Genomic DNA, 23,082 nt, shown 5'->3' on the forward strand with positions numbered 1-23,082 from the left:
GACAAACTCCCACCCAACTCTCGGATCCTCCCTCACGGCCGCCCCTGTCCCGGCGGGCGCCCGGACACATGACCCGACGTGTCCGCGCCGCAAGGGCTGCTGGGAGTTGTAGTCCACCGCGGAGGTCTCCGCCCGCCTGCCCCGCGCCTGGCGCTGCCAAGCCGGCTCCATGCCCGAGGCTGTTCCCCCGAGCCGTGCCGAGGCGCTCCTTCGTCCGCCGTGAGCCCTCGGTGTTCCTCCGTGCGGAACAGATGGGCGGAGAGGGGCAAAGCACGGTTTTCAACAGAACTACAGCTCCCGGCGTGCACTGCGCCCCGCGCACCTCAACAAGGGGTGGGGGAAGATGGCGGCTGCGGAGCTGAGCGGGAGCGGTGGTTGAGGTGAGTCTCGGGCAGCCCGGCAGCGCTCCCGTCACCCGCGCTCACCCTCACAGCCGCCTCCTCTTCCAGACCTTCCGCTCCCTTCCCTCTCTCCACGCTCGGGACCGCGAAGGACGCGCCAGAGGGGCGGGCGCTGAGAGGGTGGCGGGAGGCTCAGGCCGCCCGGCTGCGGCGGGAGCAGAATCCTCAGGGCATCGCCTCAGCCCAGACCCGCTGGGACGGCGGCTCGGGGGTGTCCCTGTGGTCCTCTTGGGAATATTGGCTCTCCGCCCCCGGAACGAGGGGCTGCTTCCCACAGGAGCTGTGCCGGGGGGATTCCCCCCTCCTTCCCCAGGGAGGGCTGTGGCTTTGGGATTTCCCTCAGCGAGTTTTCCTCAAATGGACGTTAACACAGCGAGATATTAACCGAACGCAATGCAGATTTACAGACAGACGGCACTGTGAGCTTTCGTAGCTTCGTCTTCTGCTTTAAAGTTAATTGTGAGTCACGGAGCCGTGCTTTGAATAATTGGGGTGTAGATTCACAAATCCTATTATTAAGAACTAATTATAGTACAGTCTCTGAATACATCTAGGAAGGGATCCCGTCGTACTTTTAGCTGATACAGAGGGAAGAAAGGATCCCGGATTGCATAGATCTCTGCTCTGTTGTAGAACTTGTGGGAAAGCCACTAACTTAGAACCAGAGTTTAAATGCCTTTATCAAAACCAAGTTTGCTTGCCCAGATTTTATACTTTGTAAAGGTACATCAAATGTTTGCTGTGCAAATCGAGTAGGTAAGCTAAAACCAGAGTTAACAGCCAAGACTTTGGGATTTTATAGACCATTACTTCCTGAATTATTTGTAATTCATTCTAGATAATTTGAAGTGTCTTCTCAAATAACATCAGGGCATCTTGTTGGAAGACTCTGCCTGGATGCTTTTAAACATATGGTGAAATTTCTCTGAGAAATTGGCACTTTGGAGTTGAAACCTTGACTGTAGTGCCCTGATATGCCTAAGGGCTTATCCATTAAGCCTTTTAATATTTGTTTAAAAAAATGCTTCTATAATGATTTAATTTCTGATTCAGGAAAAACTTTGCAAAGATGGGAAATAGAGTACAGTTTGTAACTGTTTTAAAACTACATATTTTATATTTAATCCTGTTATGAAAATGTTTGTGATTAATGATGGCCAGTACCTTCTCTCTACTTCTGATCCAAACTTGTTCAGGAGAAAAGAATGAAAAAATTTCATGTTATATGCAAGTTGAGGGAGGCATTAGAATACTAATCAGACTTGGCAGTCAAACTTCAAGTATAATAAAAGGGGATTACACTTCTAATTATGAAATCTGAATTATAAAGAGTACGAAACAGCTTTGGTAGGTATCAGTGACTTTTAAGTGCCCAGCCTAACACTATAAGGAGTAATACTTGTAAGGTTACTGTACAATTTTTAAACAACTTTGAAGATACTTAATTTTTTTAAGTAGAAACAAATCCTGTTTTCTGTAGTTGTATTCCGTCTTAGGGAGGAGAACAGGGTAGTCTCATTAACTGGGCTCATGCATGGCATTGCTTCTTCACCTGAGAAAGCTAATTCAAAATAAAGTCAGGTACTTTCACAGAATTACAGTGTGCTATGTAAATCCATTCTTATCTTGCATTTTTGGGTTCTGGTAGGTGGAGCTGGAGCCTGACTTGTCTGTATTTAGGAATGAGTATGTGACTTATTAATCTTGCATTGCACTGGCCATTTTCCTACCTTCAAAGCTAAAGGCATTGATTAATTTTTCAAGTAGGAAATATGAGTGATGTAAAAACTTAATGTGCAGTGGATTTTTAATTTTTCAGTTCATGCCTGACTAGCTTGGGTTGCTTAAACCTCTGCTTTTCGTTGGCTTAAGCTGGAGGAATGAATCAGTGCCCAGCTGACAATTTCACTTTGAAGACTTAAAATCAAGTTAAACATCTATGGTGTTACATAATAGAATAACATATTAGAGGGCTTATTAGAAGAAAGTACAAAAACTCAGATATGCTGACTTTTATTCCTTTGCCCATAGCACAAGGTTATGTACGTTTTTCCATTTTAAGTCTTTTAAAGAGATCCACTCTTTTAGGCAGGAAAAAGATCTTTGCTTTTCTGTTTGGCTTTCAGTGCCACTTATGGAATCTTGTGATAATAATAACTAATTTGTGCTTATAAACTATCCTTTAATTTCAGATCCCAGGTTAGTTAATGAAAAAAAAATCAGCAAGTCTAACAAACTGTATTTTCATTCTTGTTCTGCTAGAACAACACATTGACATGTTTCCTATGCTGCCCAAATTGTGTAGAATCTTCTCTAAACTAAAAGGTTTTGTTCAGAATAGTGACTCTTGCATGATGTGCAGGTGTTGATCGGCCTTTTAAGGTACATTCACTATCATTGCACTTTGATTATAATTGTATTTAGAATTATTGTTATATCCCTGGGAAAACAAAATAAGTTTTAATCCTCCACAAAAAAGCAGACATGATTTTATTTACCATTTTAATATCCAAGAGCCAGTTCCTTTGGTGCTAGAAACACTGTATACATCCTTAAGTTGCTTCTGGTAATCTCTCAAATGTCACAAAATGACATGGAATATGTTAAAACAGTGTTAGGCGCTGTTTAGTAATCTAAATGGTATCTCATGATTTTCCATCTCTCTCTTTTAATTGGAGCCAAGTTCTGCTTCAGATTCTGTGGAGGTTTTTTTTTCTCACACTATGTAAAATTTTATTCAGTGACAAACCTCTGAGCAGACTCATGGTGGGAAGCTTCTTGGTTTGGTTTAGTTTAGTTCTGTTCTGCTGGAACAGAAAACAGTATCTGTGGATTAAACTTTGCCCTAGGCAAAATGAGGCAGTGATTGAAGGCTTTATGGAGAGGGAATTGTGTGGTCTGTTCTGCATGTAGAAGCCAGGCCACCTCTATATTGAATTTTTGGTTCTGTTACAGATCTTAAAATTATTAAAAATCCAGTTAATTATTTAAAAACAGAACCAAATGTCTTCTGCTTGTTTTAGTTGCTTATATAACTTTTCTGGTAGTTTCTGCATTAATATCTTCCAAAGTGAGTTGACTTTCCTGGCAGCAGCAGTCATTTCCTGATTGCTGGTGATGGTCAGTAAAACACTCAGAGTCTCTGGCACTTGACTCCCTGAAACTGTCACCAGGTTCTTTGCGTTTTTGTGTTCTAATATGCCAGTAAATCTGACTACTGTAATCTCTCAACTAAATTAACTACACTCTGAATTAAAGATTTTGCTTTTCCATGTATCTGTTGACCATCACAATCCACAGCATGTTTTCTTTTATAAAATTACAGTGTTTCTCACTCTGTCCTTGGAGAGGGACGCACACAGCTTTCTAATAGGAAGGGTTATTTTAAATAAATTACTTTGAACTGCTATTTTTATTCACAGTTGCTGTCAGCAAATTGCAGCCTTTGATTGAAATACGTGTACAATGAGAATAAAGTTTATTTTTAGTAACTATGAGTATTGCTTTAATGTGTGCTCATTAAAACATATGACCAAATAAAATGTTTATTCTCACATTAGCACGTTAGCAGTCTCTGGAATTATGTTTTTTTGGTGTACATATACATGCAATTCTTAGATTAATATCTTTAATTTTTTATTGTATTTTTTTAAAACAGCAAAACTCAGTGTCTTTAACTGAGATTTTGTTTTCATTTGTGGAAAGGTACATTTGCAGGGAGTTTGCATTGGGCAGTTAATGAAACCTAAAATGCGCTGCTTTAATATAGAAAAATCTTCAAATGATTCGTACTTTAATGCTAGTTAATTAAACGGTAGATTAGGCTACTTCTATCCTCAAAGTAGCTTGTTGTAACTTCAATTGAGTTAATTGTATGAATATATTTAATTGCATCAAAAATCCTTTGGTCAGCTGATGTTTATAGTACTTTGCACTCTGATCTACAAAATCTGCCTTTTTTGATACTGGGAGAAAAATGCCCTAGAAAGTGTTACACACCTTGTTTTTTCATAGCCTTGAACAGAAACCTCTCACAGGCATTTTAGTGGGGAAGTGCTGTAATTTCCATCTGAAGGGGAAGTATCCTGTGAGGCTGTACCCAGTTTAGCTTCCTGAAACTGTGGTAGTTGGAAAGGTCATCCCAACTCAAGCAGAGAAAAATGTTTATTCCGGCATCAAAGGCGGGAATGGAATGACTGCATTTCAAGGCTGGCAAAACCTACAGATAGTCTGGTCAGATAAAATGATATCTGGGTTTCTGTGGTAACAGCCTCTTTGGTGTTGGAGCTGAAGAATGTGACTTTGGCTCATTCTGCAGAAGTTAGTGTGCTTATTTGGGTGTAAATTGTCTAAAGCTGTTGTCTTGACTTTTTGTTTGTTTGTTTTCTTTATAGTTTATTATATTTTTGCAAAATTGAAGACAGATTCCTGATTAATAATGCCTGCCAGTAAGTATTCTTACCTTAAGTACATTAAGACAATATTTAGGGGTGTTTACTATTAGATATTTTCTTTGGGGTTTAAAAATTCTTGCAAAATTAAAATGGAAAAAAGAAACATTATACTTGCCATCATTTTTAGGAGCTTTAAGATCTCAGTGTTATCTGGTCTCTATAAATCTCCATATATTTTTCAAAGAACCCAGTATGGGCTCTGCATTTTCCTTTTTGATCAGAAATTCACAGTTTAACACTGATTAATTTTGTGATTTAAAGTATATTCTGAAATAGTTGTATTCAAAAAATAAAAAGGTATTCTGATATAGCTATAATCCTAACTTTGGAAAATGGTAACTAGTGTTTATAGGGCATAGAATCAGTATTTGGGATAAAAAGTGATAAGGCTTAAAATTTTTAACATTCAAAGTTAAGTGAGATTTTTGAGGCAGATTTCTCTAAGAATCAAGTTACCTTCAAGAGTAGCAAATTTCACTAACACAAATGCTCAAGTTATGAAATGTGTTATAATAATATTAATTTAACAATTTTTTAAAGATTATCTTTTCTGTTTTTCATTTAGAAAAAATTCTGCATGATCTCTAGTAAGATTACCAACATCAGACTTTGGATAAAGCAGTCTGCTTTATCCAGAGGATAAAGAAGTATTCATAAAGTTACAGTACCAGTCATATTGCATGCACTTTAATTATATAGGTTTGTAATGGATTTCATAGATGTTTAATTTCATGAGGAAATGTTTGAGCACTTTTTTTTTTGCAATGATTTGTAATAAGCTATGACTACTGGGTACTAGAACTGCCTTACAGTAATTCTGTGTTGTGTTGTTTGAACCACTGTCATGTAAAATATCTTACTGTATTTAGGTGTCTTCTGCTTTTGTGGTAAAAACTGAATAGGTTGAAATTATTTCTCTGCATAGACATGGGTTTGTAACAGACTAGTGGCACATATGTGTGTTTTATGTCATATATGTACATCAGAAGCTGCTGGCTTGGATTGTGTCAGCTGGGGTTCAGGTTTGTAACACAGGGACCTGCTGGTGAAGCTTCAGCTGCAGGTCAGTGCTGCTGAGGCCCCTCTCATGGGACTCACTGCTGCTGTGAAGGAGTGTGTGGGTTTTTTAAGCAATTAAACTGAAAAGCGATATTTTTTTCTTCTAAACCAGTTATGCTTATGTTCAGGGTCGTCAGTACTAACGTGTGTAGAGCCTGCATTTCTGCAGCAGATGGGACTTAGAGGAGACCAAAACAACCGATCACAGTGTTTATCTGCAGCGAGACATCCAGAGCTCTGCAGCCACTTATTTATCTTTAATGGGTTTGAGTGCACAGGTGAAGGAAAGGGAACCTCAGAGGTGTGTGTATTGCAATTCTTAAGAAATTTCATAGCAGTACTTCCGTAATATTTCGTTTCCAAAAGTGATGGCGATGAAGTGTGATTGGATTTTAAGGCAAAGAAGCATCTTTTTGTGGCTGGTTAACTTATTATCAGTAGAGGTAGAGAGAGCCTTCAGAATGTCAGCTTTGTTGCATGTGAGAAGAAAAGCTTCTTCCTGCTAATTTAGGCTTCTCTAGAGGTTCCATAGGCTTCTTTTCAGAGCATTTTGGTGGGCTGGGCTGCTGCTATTTAGTGTTACTTTGAAATCTTAAAGTATTTGTCCTTGAAATGCGAAAAAAGTTGTTTCAAAAGGCTGGATTGTTTTAAATTTTATTATTTTTTTCACATGGAGTTCTCTCATCCCACGCATGAAGAAACTCAAACATCTTTTGGAATAAAATGTGGAAAAGGCTGTTACTGTGAGATATATTCCTTAAATGTTTCTGTCATGCTAGAATGAGTTCTTTATAAATTAAGTAGAAGAATAATATCTGGTTAACAGGAAAGTTTGATGGAGTTCTTGGGTCCTACTGACCAACTCCCTCATCCAGTGTTGCCCTTCTTGCTTTCCTGAGTCTATATATCAGCTCCTGCTGGTAATTTTACCCCTTTATTTCCAGTACAGTAGTTAAGGAACGTGTAGATCTAAAAGTGCAGTTTGGAAATACCAGGAGAGGCCAAGATACTGGTATTACATAAAGACTGAATAAGAAGACTTAATTAGTCTTTCTGGAGACTTTAACTGTTCCTAGTGACATTTTGGAAGTCAGTCTTGAAGTTATTGTGCATGAAACATTCACAGGACCATATGCTTTTTATCTCGTTCAGTATTAACTGTGGAAAAAAGTAGGCATGTGGTCAGAACTGGGATGGGGTGTTGAGAGGAGGAGAGATGAATGTGGGTCGTTAGCCCACACTGAGAAGTGCCCTTCTCACTGAACTCAGTCATGGGTACTTCTCTTTGCTTTGGTTCTTTCTTACATATTTGGGTTATCAGATTTTCTATAGATGTTTCTGCTCAGTGATCACATTTAGGAATGCGGGGATTTTGGTCTGCATTGAGTCCTTAATGAAATAATATTAAGGTTTTAGTCTCAGTGCAGTAATAGTCCAAAATAGTGAAAAATCTGAAGATGTAAAAGTGCTTAGCTTTGACTAGCCATAGCATGGCATTTGTGTTGACATTTAGTCTGTAGAGGAGGTGTGAAGCTCTATCATTGCTGCAGCACTTGTGTCAGCCTTGCCAATATAGAGCCTTTTCTCTATATTCTTTGTGTATGAAACTTAATGAGTTTTTCCTGTGCAAGTAACATGGGCATTGATGTGAGATGTGCTTACAAACATGGTGTCTTTAGCTGACGTGCAAATGTTGAAATGTTGAGAAATCAAATATGTTTTCTCATTGCTATTATAATACAGTATGAGCAGAGCGATTTGAGCCACAGCTATTTTATTAACCATTTAAGCTGTACTTTATCACAGAGAAACTGTGGATTAAAAGATTAATTTGTCCTTTTATTTAAAAACAAAACCAAAGAACTTATAACCAGTTAGCCTTTGCAATACAGGCAGTATGTGTTTTTCATTTGCTTCAAGTGTGCTCTCAATTTCCCTGTTAAATAACTTGTGCAAATAATTTCATTTAGCCTGCTTTTCTTATGGAACATCGGTGGTTTTGGTAGGGTTTTTTTGGCCGTATTTGGATTGAAATGTTACAAATGCTTCTGTTAAGGAAAAAAAGCAATAGCTAAGTCATATATCAAAACAGTTGTTTAAGAGACTCTGCTTTTTGAACAGTATGTTCTGGATATTCACACTTATTAATCAGATGCTTGAAACGCAGCATGGTAGATAATGAGGGTTTTTTTCCAGAAAGAGCTAACCTACTTACTGGCTGTATTCCCTGACTTGAATTAAACATTTAACTTAAAGGCAAATTTTGTGCTAAAATGAAATTGCATGAACTAGAAGAATGATGTGTGATACAGGTGAGAGCACCTGCTGACATCAGAATACACCAGAATGTATTTTACTTGTGATAGCTCTGTGTGTGATTTTTTTTTTTCCTTTACTTCTTTTATGGCTTATGCCATTAACATACTTAATTATATCTTTGCTTTTCTGGGTTTTTTTAATAATAATTGTTGTGCTGAACTGTTCTTAGCTGCTGACTGTCAAGTCCTTATGACTGCCTGTAACATGTAAATTAAGAGAGCAAATAAATAAAAATTAGGATTTTGCCAAATGTTATTTTCCCATATTCTTCCCTTGAGTTTCTGCTTTGAAATTTAGTATTATGAACACCTCCTACGCTATTCTGTCAAATATTTGCCAGTTGGAAAGAGACCGCTCTGATTTGAGAGGTGCATGTATCAGTTATGAGGAAAATATTCCATGATTTGGCCTGGTTTTGGTTACAATGAAGCGGTGGTTTTGGCAGCTTCAGAATGCACCTCCAAGGATACTGAGTGCAGATTGCTTCTTGTCAAACTGCATAACCTTGTGTTTCCTTGGCCTTCCAAACACCATGTGGCTTTTTGCCAGTTGTCTGTGCAGAGACAACTACTCTGGCAGAAGATGGAAAGTGCTGGTGGCTTCCGTGGTTGGTGCCAGGTGAAAGTAAATAGAAGACATAACAATTGAACAGTGCTTGGGTTTTTATTGTATTCAGGGATGTTACTGCTTTCAGTTACTTCATAGGCTTTAAATAAACAAACGACCCACCCCTCCCCCCAAATCAAAAATACTCACTAGACTTTTAAAAGTATAATTTGCTATGTGAATAGAGCTTCCTTGCCAAGTGTAGGAGGGGAAACAGCACTTGAAATGGAATTTGAAATGAGTGAATTCTTAACTGGAATTTAATGTTCTTAACACATTTTAAGGTGCAGGTAATTTCCTCGTTTTGGGTTTCTCCCCTCACAGCAATTTTGGGAAATTCATTTATTTGTGGTTTGCTATTCTAGTTTTTATTTTATATATAATAAATATTAATGAGATTGTTAATGAAAAGGGAAGATTCATCTCCCTGCGAAATACAGTTCTGAACCCATGGTGGCTAATGTGATACTAGGTTTGTCTATATAAATATTTCATGGGCTAAACATGCTAATGTATTTACTGAAAATTAAACTATAGTTCTTAATAATGGTCTCTACTCTCCATCCAACATACTTTTTTCCTCATTTGGAGTATGTTTCTCTTGTAGCCTTCACACTTTAAAACCCTAGATGGGACCTTCCACTTAATACATTTTCATAGTTGTTTAAATTTATTTTATAGGCAGTAGAAACCCTATTAATTTTCTGAGGGCATCGTTGACTACTTACAGTAGAGTTAAATAGATTATAATTCTTTAACATTTTCATATTTTGGCTATTATGGAAGAGTTACGTGGGGGAGTATCTGAAGTTATTGTCTGCAGCTTGAATCTGTTATGTCAGGAGGAGAAACATCAGCAGCCCTGTATCAAGTCCTTTTCAACTACTAACTGAAGGGACCCAGAAACTTGAAAAGCAGTTGCCAAGGGAATGTCATGGTTGGGCTTCCTTTGGCAGTTTGCCATTTGCAAGACCTAGGCCAGAAAAGGAAAATAAATGTGTTTCAGAATACCTGTAACTATTATAGTACTGTGGCTACAGAATATATAATGGATTCTTTGCGTAGTAGTATACAAGAAATGCTTTCAATATGTAAACACTTAGATATAGAATTTTTGCAGCTGATTTTTAGGGAATTATCTTTTCTGGAATGAAAAGAAAAACTAGTAACTTCCCTAAATGTGTCCTTTGACAAAGCTAAGGAAAAAAAACAAAACAGGAACTTGCAGCTGGAAAAGTGTACTGTTTGTGCATCTGTTTATTTAACTCATGGTACCTTAGGCAACTTTAAGTGCCAGTGAGTTGGTTGCTTCCATATTCTTTAATGAATCTGCATGGAACAAGTGTTCCTTTTGTTGTTTTCTGATAGCTGTTATTTCTGTGTACACATCATCCTAACCCCATTTGGGAAAGTTAATGTTTAGGAGCAGTTCCATAGAAAGTGGAAAACACTCCTATTAAGATATGGCAAATAAAGTCCAGTGACATCATTATCATCATACATTCTTCCATTTCTTTCATTTCTTTTGGAACACACTTTAGTGTAGCCAAGAAATTAATAATTTTATTTCATCCATTCGTTGTCATAACCTGAGGAATTTATTTTTTCAACTGTTATTAATTACATGTGCACAATCTGGGCATATGACATAGAAAATCAAATGCTTTAAAGATAAAGTCCATTCAGTCCCCATCAAAGCCTTTATGTGCTTTTAAACTATACATGGACAATTCACCAAATGTTAAAATGTAGCTTAATAGTTTTCTCAGGTTTTATTAAAATATGGCTGTTGTTGTTATTTACAGAAATCGCTTTGCAACTGTCAGTCGATTAACCTTCATGTGCAGCCTTGTTTGCTATTGATTTCTCAGTCATGGGACGAAAGGGTAAGAGGGCTCATGCTGACTATGCATGCAAGTGTCCTATTTTTTTGTGCATGACAACAAAGAAAAATTGATTTTGGTGAGTGGGGGTTAAGATTTCCATTATGTGATTAAATGCATGTCTCTGGAAAAGCCAGGATGAACTGCTTTTAAAAGTATTTTGGCCTTCCTTTCCTTGCTATATGGACTTTCCTTCCCACCATCAGCCACTGTGAACTCCAGTGGCTCTCTAGAGAATCAGGTTCCTACAGATGGAAAGGTAGCTGTGTTTAGCTCTCTTGGCTTTCCAAGAGTGCTTTTTCATTTCTAGGAAGTTACATCTTTCCAGATTAATTGGTGCAGGAATTAGACAGGAATGAATAGAAAGGTGAGGTAGGTAGATGAACAAGACTCTTCTACGTCTGCCAAGAGTTCAAGAAGCGTTTGGACGACGCTCTCAGGCACATGGTGTGATTCTTGGGGCTGTTCTGTACAGGACCAGGAGTTGGACTCAATGATCCTTGTTGATTCTTTTTCTAACAACTTGTAGACTCCAAGACTTCAAAAAATAGTTGTTGCCTTTATAACTCAGTCTTCCTTTAGATGTCCAACTTGAGATCTGTCAAAGGTCTCAGTCCTTTCATTTTTCAAGAGCACATTTGTGATTCTGAATTGTACTGGGACCTGTGCAGTGTTTTGCTGATAATGATCTGTGCTTTGGCTTGAAATGGGCACCCTGAGTCTTCAACTGTGGTTTGAGAATGCTTACTCCTTCCTTAGTAAGAAAATGAGTAAGGAATTTCAACCTAACACTTAGCTGTATAATTATATTAAATCAGTACTCTTTCCTGATTGTTTTGTAAAGCTGTTAATAGGTAAGGAAATATGTGTAGATAAAGCTTCACAGGTATTTTGTTAGAATTACACAAATGCACCAACAAATACAGAATAATTTATGCTACCAATTTTCCTGTGTTCAGTAAACTGCACTATAACTGTCTAATGATTAGAAAAGGACTTTAGGATGCTGATACACTACTTATGAACTTCATATGTAATAAAATATGAATAGTTATTAAATTATAATTGATCTGTGCCTGACATGATTGAGTTAGCAGAGTTCCCTTGTCTTGTGATAAATGCAGTGTAAGCTGGATTCCAGACCTTTTCTATTGTGCATGTGGTGTTTTTTTAAACGAGTTTGTGATTTGTTATTGACATTAGTCGTGAGCTTGAAGTTCTTCATAACTGATGAAACATAATTTTTACAAATTGAATCTGATGTTGGAATTGCAGCATGGTGAGAAGTGCTGGTTGTGGGCAGGAACTGCTGGATTGCTGTAGAAACCGATGAGCCTGTGTGCCCACAGATGTCCCATCTGGTTTCTACAGAAAGCTGGGACACTCAGTATTTACTGATTAATAAAATGGGTTTATAAAAACTACTTCTTTGTGTATAAATACAAAACTGTCTGTCTCCTAGACTGAACAGTTCAGTTTGGTGGGAAACAAGAAGTTGTGGTAGCAAAGGAATGTGGCCTTTGGGTACTGAAGGTGCATAGAAGAGCAATCCACTGCCTCTGTGTTCCTTCTGTACTGTCTGACTCATTAGATGTTACAGGAGGGGGGAGGATGCTTTTTAGTTAGCTGGGATATGTGGTTCTAGATAGGAGTATGTTTTACCCTTAAATCTCACTGTTTGGGAGAGAAGACAGTTCAGAACCTTTTAACAGCTGCTTTTCAGTTCTTGTAGGAAACCTGAATTTGAGCTGAAGGACTTTTTAGAACTAATGTGAAAGGTAACAACCATGAGGATATTTTATAACTCAGATTAACCTAGAAGGAGGCTGTTTTTAGTGAAACTTGTCTCTTTCAAGTCTGTGTTTAAAACTGTTTGTTATTGAGAAGTTGTTGCATAAACTTCTGTTTGTTGGTTTGTTCAAAAGCTTCTCTTCTGTGGGGGCAGGATGAACTAGGTAAAGCTGTCTGCAAAGAAAAGAAAGCATGAAAACGGAGTGTATTGGCAGCTCCAATGACCTGTTTTTGTAATATGTAACAAGATTTTTTCAAATTTTTGATTCCACATTCTTTTAATGTTCTTTTAATGGAAACAATGTGTATGTTTCCGTGTCCAAATTGCCATATCCTATTTTGTAAATGTTTTCTGGGAAAATCAAAGGAATAGGTAGGAATAGACACAGAGTATTTTATTGAAGATTGGTGATATTTCAACAAGAATTTGAGTTCTTAAGAATCCTCTGTGACTCTTATTTTTCAAAGTAACATTACAACATTTTTGTTAAGCTTTTTATTTTTCATTAATGTCAATATAGTTTAAACACTTTTGTGGCTGAATAGGAGCAGATGTTTTGTCATGTTTGGAGCCCTGTGTATGTGCCTCGGGAGAATTGCTGCACTCTGTTTTCTCAGAGGAGATACCACAGTATGGTTCTGGATGCACAAAAATGCTGTCATTTATTCTTTCTTATGTTGCTTTCTATGTATGTGTATGTTTGGGGGAAGTAAAATTTATGTAACGTGGTATTGAACTACTTGTGAACAGAACATTTTCTTTTTAATTGGGAAATGTTTTTCAAAATCTGTGCATATGTACTGAAGCTTGTAGCTTAATGTGCTCACATGAAGTTAAAACTTGTTTTTGAAGCTCTGGCTGTGCTTATGTTGGCATTTGGGATATCTTAAAAGGAAAAAGGATCTATAGAACCACGCGCTCTTACATGTCCTGTGTACAGCTCAGCAGTTTATGCCATACTAGTTAAAATCCCTGAGTTAAAACTTACCTACTGCATTAGCTTTGAGGTTCCAGAAAGAAAGCCTGTGAACCTTTGCTTTCTCCTCATCATCAGGACTTTTAATCATGACATACATGCCCTTTTCATTCACAAAAAGCTTCTCATGCCTTATTTTACTTCAAGTGACAATGTGGTACCTGCTCCCTGATTGCTTTCAGCCCTGTGTGTTTGTGCAATGTGTGCTGAAAGGCACCATTGGGCAGGAGTGGAGAATTTAATCCTCTCCGCCTAGATACTGCAGTCATAGGATACCTGTGATGGAGAAGTCACACAACTGTTCTGACTGTCCTTTTTTTCTCAGGGAAAAGGTGGATAGCAGCATAAGATTCTGGGAGTTCTTACCACTGCAACTGTATTCCTGCCCTATGGATTGGATCAAGAAAACAAACTGCATTGTCTTCAGGAAATGGAAAAAGTAACAGTAGTCAGGAAAATTCTTCATGCTTGTTTGCATTCAGATTTTTCAGTGCACAAAGTTGCAGGTGTTCATCACCCTGAGAAGACTTTAAAGCCTGGGCACTTGCTGACTAGTTACTCGTTGGTTTGAAGTGGGCTTGTCTTCTGTAGGGTACATTTGCAACAGGAGCTCGTGTAACTTGCGGTACTGCCGTGAAATGTTGCCTTTGATTTAGCATCTGCTTAATAGACTGTCAACATATCATGTCCTAATGCTCCCCCAGAGCTGTATCCAGACATGTGCTCTTGTCCCAGCTCCCTTTTGATGCCACTCTCATTCTTAGAATTCATATATGTACAACAGGTGTTCCTTTAAAGGCAACAGCCTAATCCATGTGAATTCCTGTAGCAAAAGAAGGGAGCAGCAAGTGTTAAAACAGCAAAGCAATTTTCTTCCTTGTCAGGAAAGATGGCTGTGTCCAGTAACCTGAGGAAATGCAATGGAATGGGAAATGTGAAAAATCTAGTTTAGAAATTTTAAAACTAGAACTGGGCATGGATGGAGTGGCACAGAGAAAGTCCTCGTCTGCTGTGCTGCCTGGAGCTGGGACTGGGAAGAAAAGATATGACCAGCTCAAGCATCTGGAAGGGATTCTGTAGCCTGGGCTTTATGTAGCAGTCCCCAAAGTTTACTGAGGCATTTAGCCAAGTATATATGCTTTTACCTGTAGTTGGCCAACCTGCTGATCAGAAGTAGAGTTTGAAGGCTCCAGAAGCAGAGCGTGACCCTGTTGGAAAAATTTTGCCATTGACATCCCTCAAGAATTCCTCATTACCCACCTCTGGCCACCCCAGAGATAGGCTAAGTGTTCCTCCTTGGACTGTTAACCTTTCAACCATGCCTTCCACAGTGTCTTTTCTCCCCTTCAGACAGTGTCCATCTCAATCCTGAGGTGCACCAGCACCTTCTGTAGAATGATCTTCCGTGTTAGGTGTTGCTCCTTAGTTGCAACAAAGTGGGAACAAAGTGGTAGGAGAGGTGTGGGTGTTGCAGTCCCTCTCCTCAGTGGAACTCAGGGAGGAGTGTAAAGCAAGTTATTTGGCCTTTGTGTTCCTCCAAAGGTTACAGCACACTCTTCTGCCCTCTGCAGCTGTTTTCTGCAGCTGGGAAGTGTTCAAGGATGGAGCATTCTGAAAATGGCTCATCTGGGTTAGAGAATAGGTTAGGGTCAAGGTGAAGCCAGGCTTTCAACAGGATAGTCTGGTACTGGGTGGTTACTTCTATGCCAGGATCATCATTGTGCAGAGGAGACAGCATTCACCTGTACCCATGGATCTTGGAGCATGCCAGGCATTTGGACAGGCAGAGGTAGATCAAAATATTTGTGTTAAGTAGCAGGAGAAGAAAGTGGTTGCTGTGATAATGTCAATCCTTCTTTTTTATTCTGAATAAAATAGTAGGGAAGGAATGTCCTCCTGGCTCAGTGTGTTACTGGATGTGTACAGTGGGTGTTTTGTTAGTGTTACGAGTCTGCTCCGTGCTCTGCTACTTGCCTGGATGGAGGAATAATGCCAGTTCATGTGGTTCAGAGAATACACAAAGCACTATGAGCCTCCATTTCCCTCCCCTTCTCCTTTAGTCCAGTAGTTTGCTTACGTCCCCATTTTTCAGATGAAACACCTTGTTATGAAATCAGTATTTGTTTAGAAATAGGAATGTGATGACACAAAAGCTCTGGGGTGTTTTTTTCCTGTGCTGGGTTTATCACCTAGAAGTCATTACCTGATTGTGAACCAAATACTGAAAGCAGGAATGAAAGCTGGACTTTGCCTATTTTTTTTTTAACCATGACCGGGTTATCAGTGCCACCTGTGAAGGAGAGGGGTCGAGGAGGTTTATGCAGATGTGTCTTTCCAGTCTCCTGAAGTCAGAGGGACAAAACTTCCTTTTTATATTGTTTCAGTGATGAGAAATAAATTACCTAGGCCAGTTTAATGGGAAGATAAGTAACAAACCAACAAGCAAAACTCATAATGTCATAGAGCTTCTTTCACTGGAATCAAATTAATTTTAGGTAATTTTAATGCTGTATTAAAAATAGAGAGTGCTGGTATTATCTTAGAGTAGGAAAGGTGGAGGTGGTGTTGAGGAGACCAGAAATGAGCAAGTTAAACAAAGTTACTATATGAAAAGAACAGAGGTGGAGGAAAGAAGAGACAGTATGGAAACACTGCAGGTGGTGGAACTTGTGTAAAAGAATGTAACCGGAGAATTTGATGTAGTGGAAAACTTCCTTTTAATGGATCAGGAGTCTTTAAAAGGCACTTTCCCAAAGATAATATCTTTCCTAGGGATTTGTTTTAATTGCTACTTCTGAAAAGAATACTTCACTGAAGAAGCTTAGTGGTAAGCTTTATTTGACTAGCTTGGGTTTTTTTCCTGCTTCTTATTAGTATCTTCATTTCTTACTTTCACAAAAAGTTTATACTCAAATTATTTTTACATGTAGCATACTGTGCATCTCTCCATGCTGATTCCATGCAATGCTACAGGTTTGGAGAAGACTGGCTGGAAAGCTGGCAAAAAAAGACCTGGGGGTGTTGGTCAAAGGCAGCAGAACGTGAGCCAGCGTGTGCTGAGGTGGGGAAGAAGGCCAGTGACATCCTGGGCTGTATCAGAAATGGTGTGACCAGCAGGGCCAGGGCAGGGATCGTCCTGCTTCGGCAGGACAACCAACTACTCGGCACTGGTGAGGCCACACCTCAGATCCTGCGTTCATTTTCAGGCCCCTCATGACAAGAAAGACATTGAGGTGCTGGAGCGTGCCCAGAGAAGGGCACTGGAGCTGGGGAAGGATCTGGAGCACAAGTCTGATGAGGACAAGTTGAGGGTGTTCAACCTGGAGAAGAGGAGGCTCAGGAGAGACCTTCCTGCTCTCTACAGCTCCCTGAATGGAGGTTGTAGCCAGGTGGGGTTTGGTCTCTTCTCCCTGGTAACAAGTGACAGATGAGCAGAAATGGCCTCAGGTTGCACCAGGGGATGTTTAGCATGGATATTAAGAAAAAAATTCTTTACAGAAAAGGTGGTCAGGCATTGGAATAGGCTGCTCAGGGAAATGGTGGAGTCATCATCCCTGATAGTGTTCGTAAAACATGTGGATGTGGCAGTTGTGGACATGGTTTAATGGAGAACCTGGTGGTCGTGCTATGTTGACAGTTGAACTTGATCTTAGAGGTCTTTTCTAACCTTAATGATTCTGTGATTCCAGTATAGAAAAACACATCTTGAAATCATATCACCTTATATGTGATACTTTACACACTTTATAATTAGCTTTACAGTAAGAATAAATTCTAGGGAGAAAAGTTTGGGGTTTTTTTCACTTGTTTCAAATTAACTGAGCACCAAAATATTTTTAAAAATAAATGTAAAATTGCCAAACTTACGTATGGATGGAATTTTCCCCATTAGCTGTTACTGGGATTTTACTGTCAGCGGGTGAGAAATTCACATCAAGGTGAATATTGTGTTCTCAAGACAAAAATTTCATCTGCAGGTTGGACATTATTTTTACTGAATTTTGGTGGAGGGAGAGTGGAAACCAGGTGTATGGAAGTCAGTTGTCACTCGGGTGGGAGAAGGAGAGGCTCACCCAGGGAGGAGAATTCATCTTGTCTAAATGATGAGTGTGCTATTCCCTCTGGGAGTGCATTGCAGTGACATTGCAATGGCTGATGAGCCCATCCTTACAGCAGTTGTTCTTTTTATAGTAGATTGAAGAATATTTTTAATTAGCTCCCTTATATGGCTGGAATAATTTTCTTGTTCTAAAATATCTGATCTCTTTTTCATAGTAGAAGGGGAATGCCCTTGAAAATCTTTTCAGTTCTGAATTAAATGCGTCAACTGATATTAACAGTTCCAAACTAACCAGGTATAGTAAGTGATAATGGTTGTAGTGGTTTTTTATACACTTTCCTTCGATATTTAAAAGAATTCTCTTTTTGTTTATTTTTCTCATCTTGGATACAGAAAAATAAACAAAATGAAAGTTTAGTGTATAGAAGTCAAATAAATTTTAACGTAGTTATGTTTAAATACATTGAGCAACAAATGTAATTTTAGTATTTCTCAGTTTCTTGATATTAGCAAAACATTTATTTGTAGATTCAAACTTTTATGTTAATTATACTATTTTTGATAGAATAAGATCTATTTTTTTAATCTGGGAGGATAGTCAATAAAGATATGAACGACCAGATCCGAACTTGAGTCATGACAAAAATATTCTGTGAGTGAACATGAAATCTTGCTTCAGGTTGTTAATGTTCTGCAAACTGTTGACAACAATATTAGACAGCATTACCAAATTTTGGAAGAAATTCTAGCGTTAGATAAATCATACAGTTGATTTGTTTTCTGTTTTGCTAGGGTTTCATGAAGAAGAAAATAATGTGGAAGTTTTAAACTTGATGGAAAGAAGTTAGTGCTTTATGTTTAAAGTCTCTTTGAAGGTTTTGTTTTCCTGTAATCTTTTTATGAGTAAGAGGTAGCACAAATATTCAGACAAACTAATTTGAAATAAAACTTATTGTAATGTGCATTTTTCTAGTTTGCACTCTAGGATTTCCCTTAGTGAAATATGTAGTGACAGTTTCTGTGCAACTTAGTGTTTTCTCTGAATTTATTAGCAGTAAACACTACTTTGTTAACATTAATCTTCTAAGTCTGGAATTGGTATAGAGTTGTCATTTAGTGGATGTTATTAGCTGCGTTTTTATTAAAACCAGTAGTTATGATTTCCAGGGTTTAAAAAAAATGCCTGTATGAAAATCCTGTATTTATGTTGCCCAAGTGGCTTTAATGTAGGAATTGAAACAATAAAGTGCTGAGAATTAATGGGAAGCAAGAAAGTAACTTCAGAATTGTTTAACTCAAAAATGGTTTTCTACCTGATGTATCATAATCTTTGTGAGTAAAGGTGTTAAGGATTTAAGTTCTCTAATCCTTGCTTCTTAAACTCAGAAGTATTATTAGAGATAATGTTTAATTTCATTAATTTTCAAATGTTTCTTTAATCTTAGCGGTAAACCCTTCTGTCTTAAAGTCTTTTTGGTCAGTAGTCTGCTTTGAATACTTTTCTTTCTGTCCATTCTTCTGCAAGATCAAGTGAGTAGGTTTTACTAAAATATTTATCACTCTGCAGTGATATGTGGCAGCTGACTGAGCATAGTTTTATCTGAAACTGTATGGATTTTTTACTTCTAGTCACAGAAATAATGAACTGTGTGTACCAGGAAAGCTGAAGTAACGAAACTGTTTCCGTGCAGTTTCGTTCGAGGCACTGTGAATCACACACTGACAATGCATCTTTTATTCTTTTCTACTTTCTTGTGCCTGGCCTTGTTAACAGAATTTGATACTGATGTTTTTCACGTGTTTGGTGGCTTTATGTAGATGTCACAGAGCTGATCAGATAAGCTTACAGTGCTGCAGAGCCCTCGCGGGAACTGCTGCTATGGGAGTGTGAGAGAGCAAATTTCTGAACCAAGAGAGTTCCCAGGGAGTAAAATCCAAGATGAGGCAGTATGTGCAAGTTCCAACTGTTGAGCAAGAAAAAGCCTATGATTATAATTCTGCTTTTGAACCGAGGCCATGTATGTGTTTGGGTAGGTGAAATTACATTTTCTGATAGCGGGGACTGTATCTTGCTGGTGCTGTGTAGAATAAATGTGTGTCACAAGAACTGCCCGTAGAGCTGGGAAATGTGGACAGCCTTAACTCTGAAATGCAGATTATAGGACTCCTTCGGCAGAAGAGAACATGCATGTTTTAACTTGGAAAATCCCACTACTGGAAAAGTAAACAAGGAGTATTTTTTAATCCTTTCATGTTGACTCTCACATAGCAATGTGAACTTCTATAGATACTGCTTGAACCTTTATATTTACTGGTATAATATGATGTAGAGATGTCTGCAAGGGCGAGATGATTAAAATGCAAATTTTGCCTGACACTGAAAAGGAATTGTCATAGGATTTTTCCTTAATAAACCTGCATAAAATGGAATGGGTTCTTTTTACCTGACTTAGTGACTGTGTTCTATAGACCTACAAAACAATTTATTTGCGTGAAATAAACGTGTTTATTTGGATAAATTTTTATCTGGGTTAAATTGCTATCCGAGATGTAGAGAATCTGTTTTCAATTGCTCAGCTTCTGTACATCTTTGCAACATTCATCTTTCCTGATCTATGAAGAAAAATGTTCTCAGATTTTATGGGTTATTTATAAGTTCAGTCTATTTTTAATGTATGTTGTTGCAACATGATTTTTGTGGGATTGTGTTTCATTGTCTTTTTATATTCATACATTCTCTAAACCTATTCCTACAATTTTATTAATCTTTCATGGTTATGTCAAAATGATATAACTGAGCAATGATCAATAGTTTTCCCACAAAATCTGTGTTATGACTGTTAATCTTTTTGGTTTTTGCTTTTGTTTCATTTTTTTCTATGTTCTTTGGAGTGCCTGTCAGTTTTATTTCTGATATTGTTCTGCATATATTTCTCTACTGAAAGTATCTTTGGAGTCTGAAAGCCGTGATAGATTAACTCTCATTTGCTGATATTTGGATGTTCTGTTTAATTTAGGCAGTTCTTTTAGTGAGATTAACATCCATATTACTTTTAGATTTATACTTTGATGACAGAAAATTTTTGGCAAGTTTGTGGTTTTTTTCTATGTAAACTGTTCTATAATTAAATACATAACAATGTAAAGACACTACTGAAAATCTAAGATGAGAAGACAAAATTTTAGAGCTTACTCACTATACTTACTGCTAGGCCTTTTCTTGTGTCAAAATTCACTATGTACCATAAATTTGAAGAGCAGTGTTTCAATAATATTGAGTTTCCATTAACTGAAACCACCTGCTAAGGGGGCCAGAATGAGTTGCTACTGTTATCTGATATTTTTTTATCCATCTCAAAGGAGTAACAGTATCCAGGTTTTATGTTAAATTTATGATGGGTTTAAAACACCATTTTAAGATTTAAATTGTGGTTCTTTGCAAAGATTTTTTTCTTCTATCACTTAGAGAAACTAATTATAAATGTATTTTTAATTGCCTCTGTCTTGCATGCGATATTTTAAAAGATTTTCCTGTTCTTTTTGTAGTTTAGGTAGTTATATCAAAATATTTTACTACAGTTAGTGTAGAACGTTTTTCTATACTTAGTAGTCATCTAATGCTGTTTTTTAGAGGTCAACCATAAGGTAGAAAATCAGGCAGGAAGACCATGTACAGAGAGTGTTGAGCCAGGTGCAGAGTTGCATACCTAACTCAAGAAATATTTAACTATATTAGGTCTTGTTTTGGTGGATTTTGATGGTCTTACTGGAGTTTCCCAATATGAAGTGATATACTAGACACCAATAAAGTGTTTCCTGAAATGTTGCACAGCATTGCTCTCAGTAGAATATTTTTGTAGAACTGTGAATTCTTTCAATTTTAAGTCAAGTAGATTTCTAATATCTTTTAATACCTACATTTTCGAGTTGCGTATGAAAGAACTTTAATTTTAGCTACTTCTTACCTGCAGCTTTCATGTAAATGTCTATTTTTACATTGGTTAGACCTCGGTGAGTAGGACATGTCAGCAGGAGTCATACGAAGAATTTGACAGTGGTAACGAAGCACTTATTTAACACAAACATTCTCAATATTCCAGTCATTTATTCCTTAAATGCTTTTTGTTTTCGTAGTTACTAACTGAAGTGGTAAGTCAGTGTTGATCTTACTGGTGGTACCAGATTCTCTAATTCATGAGCTAGGGAGAATTCAAGACCACTGGGGAGAACTTTGAGTTAATGTATGGCTTTAGAATCACGGATCTGTCCTTGATAGTAGTTTTTATTTAAATAATTGCAAGCATTAAGTTGTCAGAGTATAAGCAGAATATATTTTTGTCTAAAAGACAAATAGCTTCAATAAACAGGTGGAATAGAGGGAGAATGTCTACTCCTGTAGACACTTGTAATAAAAACAAGTACAGCAGGGGAAGTCTTTGTTGTGAATCTCCCAGATGTTCTGATAAATATGGTTAAAAACAATTAAGGTTACTTAGATATCTTAAATAAAAAAAATACAGGTCCTAATATATTTGTCTAATGCTTCTTCACAGCCTGAAAAATTTGCAGATAAATTATAATTGTCAAAGTTTCTGCCACTATACACTTTATCGTGTTGCAGTTTTTACTATTTTTAGTAAAGTGTGTAATGGTTTTTTGGAATATGGAAATGGATACCTTTAGTAAGGTATCTGTAAGGTATTTAGCTACTCTGAATCCTTCAGGAGTTGGGACATGAAAGACCAGAAAGCCACTGATCTGCATGTACTTGATATATTATTATTGAGTGTATTATTGTTTATTTAGTGGCTCTTATGCATCAGAGCTGCTTTAGTGTTGATCTGAGGCCGGACCAGTGAGTTAGTCTGATAATATGTCCACTGAAACATTTAAAACCTCATTTTCAAAAATTTCCAAAAAGAGTTGGGAATAAATGTATCCTGATAAAACAGTTGGGCAGATATTTAGGAACTTTTTCTTAATTTTATTTTTGTGCTGAATTTTAACTTAATTCCACAGTTCTAGTAGCCCTGAGTGCTAGAAAAAAACTCAGTCAATGCTTTGAAGGTTTATCTTTTTAGAGCAGGCAGTATGACTTTTAAAATTAATAAAATTGGAGTTACATGTGTTGTTCTGATTATATGAGTGCAGGATTAGTACTCATAGAAGTAGAAATGAAATCAAAAAAATACCTTTCTCCACTTCCAAGTGACTGTCTTTTCACTAATGCCCAGTTAAAGGCAGGATAAGGGATAAGGAAGGTAGAGCTTGTTTTGTGTATTATGGTTTACATTGGTTTATATGGGTGCTTGTAAAACAGAGGACTTCATAGTTGATTTCTTTTTTAGAAGAATGAACATAGTGCACATTTTGATGTTTTGAGATAGTCATTCAGAATGAAGATAAAACAGCAACTAAAGTAGCTTTGGTTAATATGACTAAATTTTAAAATGTCTTGATTTTTCTGTGTGTTTTCAAGTATGGCTGGATAGCAGGTGCATTTCTAGTACCCAAGTTGCTTCCATATTTTCT

General features: G+C 37.6%; 1 protein-coding gene across 7 annotated transcripts in view; it reads left to right on the forward strand.

Moving 5' to 3' along the window:
* The first annotated feature begins 276 nt into the window (after nt 1–276).
* EFR3A (EFR3 homolog A) overlaps nt 277–23,082 on the forward strand; it is a 76,713-nt gene continuing 53,907 nt past the window's right edge. For 2 of the 7 annotated variants that reach the window (XM_051778415.1, XM_051778416.1), the window contains exon 1: nt 19,401–19,580. In XM_051778415.1, the coding sequence (XP_051634375.1) occupies nt 19,490–19,580 (91 nt within the window). In that variant the 5' untranslated portion in view covers nt 19,401–19,489. Of the gene's footprint in view, nt 381–4,795; nt 4,850–10,644; nt 10,726–19,400; nt 19,581–23,082 lie in introns of those variants that run through there. The other 5 variants (XM_051778420.1, XM_051778421.1, XM_051778422.1 and 2 more) reach the window with 5 other exon arrangements.

Source organism: Manacus candei, unplaced genomic scaffold, assembly GCF_025592945.1.
Source record: "Manacus candei isolate 608988 ecotype Guabito, Panama unplaced genomic scaffold, ASM2559294v1 h1tg000013l, whole genome shotgun sequence".
NCBI lineage: Eukaryota > Metazoa > Chordata > Aves > Passeriformes > Pipridae > Manacus > Manacus candei.